The sequence below is a fragment of the Tigriopus californicus genome, chromosome 2 (genome assembly GCF_007210705.1).
Source record: "Tigriopus californicus strain San Diego chromosome 2, Tcal_SD_v2.1, whole genome shotgun sequence".
NCBI classification, from domain to species: domain Eukaryota; kingdom Metazoa; phylum Arthropoda; class Copepoda; order Harpacticoida; family Harpacticidae; genus Tigriopus; species Tigriopus californicus.
The window spans coordinates 15,136,979-15,147,932 of NC_081441.1; the positions used below are offsets into that span (position 1 = coordinate 15,136,979).

The window sequence follows — 10,954 nt, forward strand, 5'->3', positions numbered from 1 at the left end:
TGGATGGCCAAGATTGTTGATGATTTGCTCCTGCAGGCCACGTCCACTGATGAACGCCTTGACCACCTGCAAGATATCTTTGACATCTGCTTTGTGGAGAGCATCACCCTCAGCCTTGACAAGTTTAAGATTGGTGAAAACGTCCCTTTTGCCGGGCTTGTTGTGTCGGCCAGTGGCATGGTGATTAACCCCGCCAAGGTAAAGGCCATCTTTGCGTTCCATTCCCCCTCTAACTTAAGTGGACTTTGATCTTTCCTGGGGCTTGCCAACCAACTGGCACCCTTCCTACCCAACTTTCCCCTATCCACGGCAAAAACGAGGGAACTACTGAGGGCAGAGTCCGAGTGGTTGTGGTTGGACGACCACGAGGAGGAATTAAAGAAGGTGAAGGCTCTTCCACATTGTCAAGCCCTTTGACCCCGCTTTACCCACAGAACTGATGACTGACGCTTCAAGCAACAATGGCATGGTCTACACTCTTGTCCAGCGGCAGACAAATAGGCACCCTCGTCTCATCCAGTGTGGGAGTTGTTCGTTATCCCCGGCCGATAAGAACTACGCCGTCGTTGAGCTGCAGATGACGGTTGTGTGTTAGGATGTGGAGAAGTGCTCCTTCTTTTTGTGGGGCCACCCTGGCTTCACCATTACAACTGACCGCCGTCCTTTGCTGGGAATTTTCAAGCAAACTCTCTCAGCAATCCTGAACTCTTGTCTCCACCGTCTGAGCGAGAATTTGGCCCAGTATCCATTCTCGGTCTTGTGGACGCCCGACAAGCGCCACTTGATTCCTAACGCCTTGAGCCGGTACCCGGTTTTCGGCCCCACCACTTTTATTGACGAGGAGCTAGCACTCTGCACCGTTGTCTTAGCTAACAATCCCTCCCTACGTCTGATCATCAATCATATTGATGACAAATATCGCACCCTCATCAAGAACATCAAGGACAAGTCTGCCATCACGCCCGAGCTGTTCATCAACAAGGGGATCTTTGACAAACTCTGGGTGAAAGGTGGCAACCTCCTTGCCGGCAAACGCCTGTTCGTGCCCTGCCCTGCCCACCCTGCCCTCATTGACATGCTATACATGTCTCACTTCCGGGGTCAATAAGACTTGTGAGTTGGCTTCCAACTGTATGTATGGCCCACACTCTGGAGTGACATCAAAAGCTGGGTAGCGTCCTGCATGAATGTGTAGCGTCCCTCCCCTCACAAGAGGCAGAGCCTGTGATCCCCGAAGCGGCCACAGTGCCCATGGACTCCATGGCCGTGGATCTCTTTGACCACAAAGGCCAGGCGTTTGTCGTCAAGGTAGACCACTACTCAGGATACCCATTCACCCGTCAGTTGTTCACCTTGTCCACCAACTCGATCTGAAACGCCGTCTGTGTCTGGTTTCACCTGTTACCTTTTCGGATTTCCCAGACGCATGAAGTTGGATAACGGGCCCCAATTCCGCGCCCCCTTTGACGACCTCTGCAGGGAGTTTGGTATCCACCACAACACCTCTACCGCGTACCATCTAACCAGCAACAGTTTGGCAGATGCCGGTGCCAAGGCAGTCAAGTACCTCCTTGTCAAGATAGGGGGGCTGGTAACGCCAACTTTAGGGCGACCTTACTGGAGTGGCGTTGCGCCCCACGTATGGATGGCTTCTCGCCGGCAGATGCCTTCCTGGGTCGGCGAGTTTGCTCAAGGCTCCATTCAGCCCATCAAAGCTTGTTTGACCACCACAAGTTTTAGGCGGCTCGTGAGGCATATTGAGGAAGGATGGCCTCTGGAACGCCAGGCAGACCTCTGAAACCTCTCTCCCTGGGACAGCATGTCCATATTCAGGACGTCACGGAGAAGTTGTGGAGCTTTGGTTCTAGTGTGGTGGTCGAGGCACTCCCCAATGGGCGCTACTACAGTGTCTGGACAGATGCTGGCATCTTCCACCGTCACCTCTGTCTATAGCATCATCTCTTGCCAAAAGGTCCTCCTCTTCATTATTTTGCCAAACGAACTCTACACTCGCCAAGGAGGAGAGCTTTAGACGCTCCAACTTGATGGCCAATGATAACTGACTTTTACTATTTCTGACTAGCACGGTATTTACATACGCCTCTGACTAGATTGATACAAGGGATGAGCAGGAGTCCTCAACCAAATACATAGCAAAGACCTGCTCAAGACCGCCACAAAAGATTCCTAAGCCAGCCTTAAGCAAAGCTTCATCAAGAGAAAGTGCTCCCAGTTCCACTCAGGGCTGGAGACATCCATTTGTCTCACTGCTATTTGGCAACCGTCAGAGAACTAGTTTTCTTTCACAAAGATCGGTTTTCAGCGGTATAAAGTTCTCTCTCTGGCACGCAAAGGAAACCAAACGCCACCATTAGAAATCTTATTTCATGGCGCTGTGTTCACGAGAGGTCGGAATTTAAATTTCCAGCCACTTGGGAAGAAAATCGACATTCTCTAACGTCAAATTTGGCTTTGAGGGTTTTCAAGGGGAAATCACACCTTGAAAACCGGTTCTTGTAAAAGAAAACTGTTATTCAATATCGGCGGCGCTCTTTGCATGCTGCTTCTTCAAGTACGCATTTCAAAAAGTTGATCGGTCAACAATATCTTGAATGTGTTTGCCATTTCATCATACCCTCTTGTGTGAAGAGAAGCTCGGTCAAGCCCCCGCTCTTTTCTTCAAACTCGACGGCATGAAATAGCGATCGCATTCAAGGTGCCTTGACCTTGTCGACTTTCTTGAAGCCTCACTTTTATAAACAACACGCAAAAAATGCGCCTGAACTTAAATAAATAGCTTTTCTTCTTCCCTGATAATTCCGGTTTTTTACGCAAAACATGCTTACCATTATAGCTGAAAAAAGAAGTCAAATAGCTTTTTTTACACGTTTTCCGACTTTTAAGGGCCTATTCGACATTTTGGGGTGTATTCGCCTTTTTCCAGCTTTTTGCCGTTTTCACACATATTTTGTCAATTTTTCGCATTGCTTTCCATTTTGATTCAAAACTTCCTGCTTCCGTCATGGTCAACGCAAAGGGAGCATACAAAACACAATAAATGGCAAACGTTCTCCATCACACACAACTTTTGAAACCAGGGTGAGCTAGGGATGAGATGTCTCGACAAACTGCATGGCGTAGAGCTGCAGTTATGGGTCGAACAAAACGCCTGGCACAGGTACCTAGCCATGTATCGCTCTCTTTTTGTGTTAAATTGAAGCCAACTCTCCAAGACAACTTGAATTTGATATTGATAGAAAGCTTCACATAAGCATCATTGTGACATTGAAGTAGCAGCTGCATGCTGAAGTCAGCACAAATTTTGGGAGGTCACTGGGGCACTTTTCAAAAAAGTAGGGGTACTAAAAACCCAAGATATAAAGCGCAATATTGGACAAAAAAACTTTGTTCAGATTTAAAAAAAATACAAAATTCTAAAATACGAAAAATAAGTCGAAAAAAAGCTTTTTTCTTCTAAAAAGTAGGTTTTATGGATGTTTACGAGTGAAACTTGGACAATTTAGTAAAATGCAATGCTACATGAACCATTCTTTTAATGGTTAAAAGAATTGAAATTATAATTCAACCCTTTATCAACGAACTATAAAGCGTCAATAGTGTGAGCGAGCTCTCAAAATTTGAAGGAAGAAGAATTGAGAAATTCATCATATGGCAGGAGATTGATGGGACCAACTTTGATAAATAAACTGATGAATTGGATGATATTGCACACTTTTTCGGAGCAATTACTGATCAAGTGGAAACTGGCCTATCTAAGGGCGGCATTGCACTAGGATGGAAAACCGAGATTGAATCTGAATTGAGGATGGAAGTAGGACTAGTGCTGGCGCGAGTTTTTGGTGTATGAGTCTTTTTGTTCGACTTGAGTGCAGTGAAAGACTGGACTCAAGTCTTTTGCCGACCTTGCCCCAGCACTACTCCAACCTCAATCCTCAAACCGGATTCAATCTCGGTTTTCCATCCTAGTGTAAAGCAGCCCTAACGCATGTATTGCACCTACGCCAGGTTCGATTTCTCCGCCATCTACATCTAACAATCCAGAGTCCAAACACCATGATCCAACGGAATTCAAACCGAGGGTAAAAGAGTTCAAAGCCTAAATTTATTTCACCTCTCATTTTGAATGTCAAACAATATCCTATCAACAAGGCTGTTTCTTCATATGCCTTGACGTTCATTTAGAAACCAAAATGAGGATCAAATTATCAGAAAGTACACCGGTCTTCTCTGCTTCTCCAAGTGACATTTCTTGCATCGGTCAGGTCAGTTAGAAGACGAGTTCCTTCAATCACATCCATTATTCACCAAACGATGGAATTTCTTCCGGCATACACAAGCCAAGAATCAACATTTCTCTGACTTCGCCACGGATTTACGCCTAAAAGGCGATGAGGCCGATCTTGCCCAACTTTCTATTGAAGAGATCTATGTTTTTGTTACATTTCTGGTTGTACGGACGACAGGCTCCAGGAACGATTTATGAAGTTAGATAAGCAAACTCTTGAAGCAATGAACAAGGAAGCCACTGCTCACGAAGTTGCAAAGTTCACAATCAAATTGGTGTCGAACCAGAACCAGGTCAACAAGACCTATAAAGGACAGGATCAGAAAAAGTCATTCCTCCAATAAGTTGACTCCTACAAGTCTCAAGAACCATTGTTTTAGATGTGGTTCCAACGAACACATCAATAACTGCCTGAGAAAAGATCAAATGGCAAGCAGTAAATGTCATAAAAAGGGGCATGCCTCAAAAGGCTGTTCTAAGCCTCTCAAGAAAGTCACTAGTGAATCTCGTGACGCCACACTGCCGCACCAACAAGATAACAGGACGTATGCTATGACCTGTTAACCACATGATCTCGGCATCCAGACCCACTCAAAAGTGCAAAGTGCGCATTCTTTCCGGTACAAACTCCGCTTCATTTACTTTCGCTGCTACACCCGTCACATGGGCCACAAGAAGCGTCATTTCTCAGAACCTAATCCAGAACCACCGATTCTCAGTTACAACTGAATGTCCGACTTTACAACGCCAGTGGGAAACGTATGCATTGCTTTTGATCGATCTATCTGATTGTTCAGGTGCCGAATGGACCAATGCATCAGATGCATACCTTAATCTCCAATGATCTGCGGAGTGAAGTATTGCTTTGTTGGTACGATCTAATTGGTTAAAGACTTTTACGTCCAAACTTCCCCGCATTGCTAGACCAATCATTTGTTAAGAAGGTTTCTTCTGAGCCCAATCCAAAAGAAAGCATCATGAAGGGCTTTGATGATGTCAATTTTTTGGATGGACGCCAAATAACTGGACCTCCAATGCCTATACACGTCCAAGACAGTACTGTTATCAAGCCAATTAAAATGCTCATAGCCCACCCGGTGCCCCTGGTATCATTGATCCGATTACACAACCCACTGACTGGATCTCTCAAGCCCATTTGGTCCCTAAGGACGGATCATGGAGTGACAAGAATGCCAAAGTTGGCTTACGTCTAGTCACAGATAACAACCACCTGAACAAGTTCGTTAATCGTCCCGCCCACCCCTTCCCATGCGCTAGGGATATCGTCCAATGGCTTAATGCGAATTCAAAGTTCTTTGCCAACCTTGATTGTGCTCAGGGATATTTCCACGTTGTTCTCGACGAGAAAAGCTCTTACCTGACCATGTTTCTTCTTCCTTGGGGTCATTACCAATACCTCCTCATGCCCATGGGTCCCAACGCGTCCTCAGACAAATGGTGTAGAAGATCTGATGAAGTTTTCAAAGCTCTTCCCTTTGTTAGAAAAAATGTCGACGATATTCCTGATACAAGCCGAGATCAATTGTTTCAACGAATACGGATTGTCGTGGAAAGTGATGCCAAGCTACAATTGTTAGTTCAATCAAAGAATTCTAAGCGGGCCCATCACTTCCTCCTTATAGCTTGCCCCAATAAGAGCGTTGTTGATGATGATGCTTCTTGACTTCCAACTCCTATCCTTTAGAAGGGAAACTGTTTCCCCTTAGACCAACAAATTGTAGTTTTCCTCACTGGAAGACGATGGTTGTCTTGGCTCCTCGACTTGAGAACTACTTTGTTTGTGTCGACTCTCTTTGAGGGTTGCTTTGTGAGTTCTCCTCTCGGAGGTTGAATTGTGACTCTATTGGCTGGCTTGGGTTTTTTTTTGCCTAGCAAGAAAGTACGTCATCTGTCTCCTGTGGTCTGGCCTAATTTTACGACGCCCATTTTGTCCCGAGTTAGTTGGACTGAGGTCACCAGACGGTAGGGAAGCCTGTGTTGGCATGGATGGTCATCAATATTTCCCTGGAGTCCGAGATGTAGTACGAGTAGGTTTGTTCTTGGAAAGTGGCTTCTATTAACTGATGGGCTGGACCAGCATCTTGAGCCTATATGTCATATATTGCATGCTAAAAGAAATATGTGTTGAGCAACGCCATATTAATAATATCAGATTAAAACCATTGCAAAACGATTTTGTTAATGAGATTAAGTTTCAATTCATAAAAGGTTTAAGATTGCTTTGTTTTCAAGTTTCTGTTAAATAATATCTGGTTAATTTGTTATGAATTACTCATCCATTTCCTTTCTATTTACTCATCCCCCATGAAACACAAATGGAGATGCGGCCCAACCTTCAACAAAACGTATCTCCCAAAAATGCAATGTTATAAGAAAGCTATTCAAAATGGATGAATTAAATATCTACTTTATGCAGGCTCTTGGTAATATATCTACAACCCGCGTACTTACTTTATGTCAAAAAGTTTTCATTTAAGAAAATCAACAAAGCTTCAACTTCAAAATTTTCCCCAAGATTGACACAAATTTATTTTAAGAAATCATGAATTGCAGATGCATAGATATTTTGCTGCTGAAATGGCAGAAATTGCATTCTAAATTGCGAAAAAGTGACAAAAATCGCTCATAAAATTGCAAAGGTTGGAGATGCAAAAAAATGTAAAAAATTCTTGGATATGCAAGTTTATTGCAAAATTTGCTAAAGTTGCAGGATGCAAGTTATGGTCGCCCATAGTCATCACCAATGCCAACAGTGGTAGGCACGTCCGACATCAGTATTAAATACAGAATGGGGCCCAGAATTGAGCCCTACCTACCGCGCATCATGACTCGAATCATATAAATGAGTTTGGAGCCTAACCAGTTCATTGATTTGGAGTGCCTATCTTGCTTCTGTGTTACTGTTCGAGAATCGGTAATTAATTGCTTGAAGTGTGAGCAGAAGTGATGGAGGGTTCATCACCAGTGATGTCTTTTTATCGTTATTTGAGTCTTCACAAACCCGCAAATTTTATGTACTGTTTGCCTGTTGTTTTGAAAACTTCAGACTGCTTTTCCGTTCAAGATGGCACTTCTCATGCCCGTGCTTTTGTTATGCATTAGTGCACTAGTTCTGACGATTTGATTCTTTTATCAATCTTGCATATGATTATACACTCTTTTTAATACATTTAAGGTCTTGACATGATTCAAAGTCACAATAAAAATAGTATTATTTTTAGCATTTATATTTTGCTTTCCTTTATTTCCAGACGTGAGCGAGGGAATTGCAAAATTTGCTACACTGCCATTGACCCTGCGGACGTTTCAGTTAATGGCAAAACGGCAAAAAAGGGGTACAATGCTAAGGTAAGTTATACAAGCACTAGAACCCTCTCATACACTGTAGATGATACTACTCAGGCATGGGACAACTTAAAAAATACAAGGTTTACAAAAATACTTGGGTTGAAAAGAGCTCTGTAAGTCTTTTTCCCAACAACTAGAAAAAAAAGACATTAAAATTATCTACCCTGGGTCATTATTAACGAATTGAATTAATACTCTTCAAAGTTGACTGACCTTTGTAAAAGATTATGTACCAACGAATCAGACTTGATAGATCTAGCTAGCCTTTGAATAACGGGCTAATGTGGTATTTTAATCAAGAACTTGTTCAAAGTTCCAATACCTCCATATATTTCAGGACACCAAATGTTGTGGTTACACGGACTCTGGTAAGGCCACTAATGGGTTTGATTGCATCGTGATCCCGGGCTTGAGAACAACCGGTGCGGATAGCGTGTTGAAGGGAGACTCTGTGTGCGGCAATGGAGTGGGATTGGTTACAGGGATGACCGGGATCGTCGGCGCCACCGTCTGTTGTAAGTTGGAAACCATTTGGTCGAGTTGTTATTAATCCCATTCATTCTGCACCACTGTTTTCATGTGGCAAATGAGTTTTGGTACTTTAGTTGCGAGATTACGAAAATGTAATATTGTGTTAGACAGAACGCCAATGCAATCTTCACGAGTCGACTATAAGCCAATAAAGCTTAGTTTCAGGTGGCCATACCATGGCTAAATGTGCGAAAGTAAGGATGCCATCTCCAACTCGCCACAAAAGTCACTGTCCATAATTATGAAACACATAATTTGTGCTCTCTTCCTTTTGAATTACCCTGATATTTTCATGACTTTGTTACTTTCAAAATGGAAAGACCAATTCAACCATATGCCACTGCTTGTGGGACTGCTTGTTTGTCTCGTTCTTCACTGGGGTAGGGGTGCGGGGGCCTTAGACGTGTCAGCTCATGAAATCATGTTTACTGGTTGTTGATAACATATGTTGCAATTCTGAAATGAGAAAAAGTTTATTAAAATTAAGCCAAGAAGAAAGTGGGCGGTGTTTGTCACATTTCACAGGTAGAGATTCAAGCTTGGCAAACATGTCCAGCTCGGCTTTTCCTGATGACTTATGGTATAGAGGATTGTACTGATGATTCCGTTCAACGAAATGCTGAAAATGAATCATATGTATGAATAATAATAAGTGAACTACCAAAATCGCACTAACACTCGCTGTCGGTCCGAAATGCCATACTGCGAGTAGTACAATGGTAATTTTGCACTCTAGTTAAGCAAGCAATGGAACAGTTTACTGCCAATGGTACCTCAAAACCCCAGTCGAGGAGTTTTTGATTCTGTGACCTTTAAATAGAATCAGTCAATCAATCAGTACATCAATCAATAAATGTAAGATTAAGACGTCCTATAGAGGAATACATACTGTATATTTTCAAACGTTGAATCTGAACGATTCCCAATCAAATTTGACTTAGCGTTGGGAGCATTGTTGTTAATTTGACATCAGCAATTCAAGACAAACTAGAGTGATTGGGCTTGTTGAGGGATCAAAACTACCAGCCTAATGATGAGCGACTATTTTCTCTGGCTTGAGTAACTGAATTACACTCGGCAAAGTTAATTTTGAATGACTTTCCATTGCTTTACAATGCAGGCATTTGCTACTCGGAAAAGGGCAGACGTTATGCCAAAACTCTGAAGTATTAGTTTATATTGGTGATATTTTGAGGGAATACTTAGAGGGAGTAATACTCAAGTAGAACCTCAACATTCTTCATCTTTCTTTTTTTCTTGCCAAATTGCTTAATAATTTTCCTCCATTTTGTGTTCTTACAGCCAAACGCCAACCATTCAACGTGCGCTTTCGAAGTGACAGTTTTGAAACTGACACTGAAATGGGCATTTTGGGATTCCGTCTGATTTATACCCAGAACTCCAATGGATGTTAGTTAGTCCCGTAACTCTCTTCTTAATAGACATCATTTTCGATTGTTATATTACTTAAAACTTGTTTTCATTCTCTTGCTGACAATTCCTTTGTAAAATGTTTCATGTTGAAATAAATCTTTGTTCACTGACAGTGTTGTAGCAAGTGATTTTTTTGGTTCATTGCATATTTTGGTGGCTGAAAGAATTAAGTTCGAATTACTTTACATGTACAGAACTTGGCTGAGTTCTACAACTATACCCCCCTTACGCTGCACGAAATATGTTTTACGTTCTGCACTCCAGAGGGCGCTTTGTCATTCAGCCTCTACCAAATAAAGGGCCGATTGGGCCAATTCTTTGTTATTGAATTATAATGCGTTTGTGTCGTTTTTGACTAATTCTATAAAAATCTTATTTTCAATTAGTGTCTCGGGTCACATAATGTCCGGAAAAGAAATTGTATTCAAGGCAAGGCAAGAGCAGTTTATGTAGCAATCTACCGTGCGTCTTCCCGTTTTCTTTGGGCCCTGTGACGTTGCAAATAAGGGCCCTTATTGTGCTTAAAGATTGTGGTATAATCAAGGTTTTGTGTATACTCACTCATTTATTTCCGTAAAGGTTTCCCTGTTTTGGATATCCATGATTCAACATATGGCTCGTTATCCTCGCGTCGTTCTCGTTTGTTCCAATCTTGTAATTACATTATATGATAAATAAGTCTTATCTGTTTGGATATCTTGCGGAATCTCCCAACACTCATCACACATGGCGCAGCCGGTATCTGCCTGACGTTCTGTGGTTCAAGCCATCACCAACGTGGACAGACTGATATCGATTTTCATCCCTGATGTTCAAGCAATCTCCGACTAATTTCTAGACCGGAATACTGAACGCATCAAGCGGGCTGAATTCATGATGGAAAATGTGCGGATTGCCCTGAAAAAAATAGAGATGAAAGTGGCTCAGCTTCATGACCGATACTGACCGATTCATCAGTTTTGGAGTTTTGTAGCTTACAAAAAAAGGTCGAACCGTATATCCATGAGTTGCTTGTCGCTATTAGACAAAAACCACCCATCTTCGTAAGCTAAAATCCTCCCTCACAAGCATCAAACTCCACCAGATTTCAAAAGGCATTGGAACATCCTTCTCTAGAGGTAAATTCTTTTTTTTGTTTTGGTTTGGTTTGGGTTTTCACGGGCTTATCTAACCGCTAGAGAGAATGTAATCCCCAGTACTATTAAATTGAAAGGTTATAATTGGTCTATTTATCATCTTTCAATCTTTAAATGAAATTTGGTCTCCCAACTAATTTGAGTTGGCAGACCGAGCTAGTCCTTGAATGTAGGGTTG

The 10,954-nt window shown here is 42.5% G+C and overlaps 1 protein-coding gene across 1 annotated transcript in view; it reads left to right on the plus strand.

Moving 5' to 3' along the window:
* LOC131893073 (uncharacterized) overlaps positions 1-9,752 on the plus strand; it is a 17,242-nt gene extending 7,490 nt beyond the window's left edge. The window contains exons 8-10 of the mRNA XM_059243004.1: positions 7,579-7,675; positions 8,013-8,190; positions 9,509-9,752. Coding sequence (XP_059098987.1) covers positions 7,579-7,675; positions 8,013-8,190; positions 9,509-9,621 — 388 coding nt within the window. The 3' untranslated portion in view covers positions 9,622-9,752. The remainder of the gene's footprint in view (positions 1-7,578; positions 7,676-8,012; positions 8,191-9,508) is intronic.
* Positions 9,753-10,954: the final 1,202 nt, after the last annotated feature.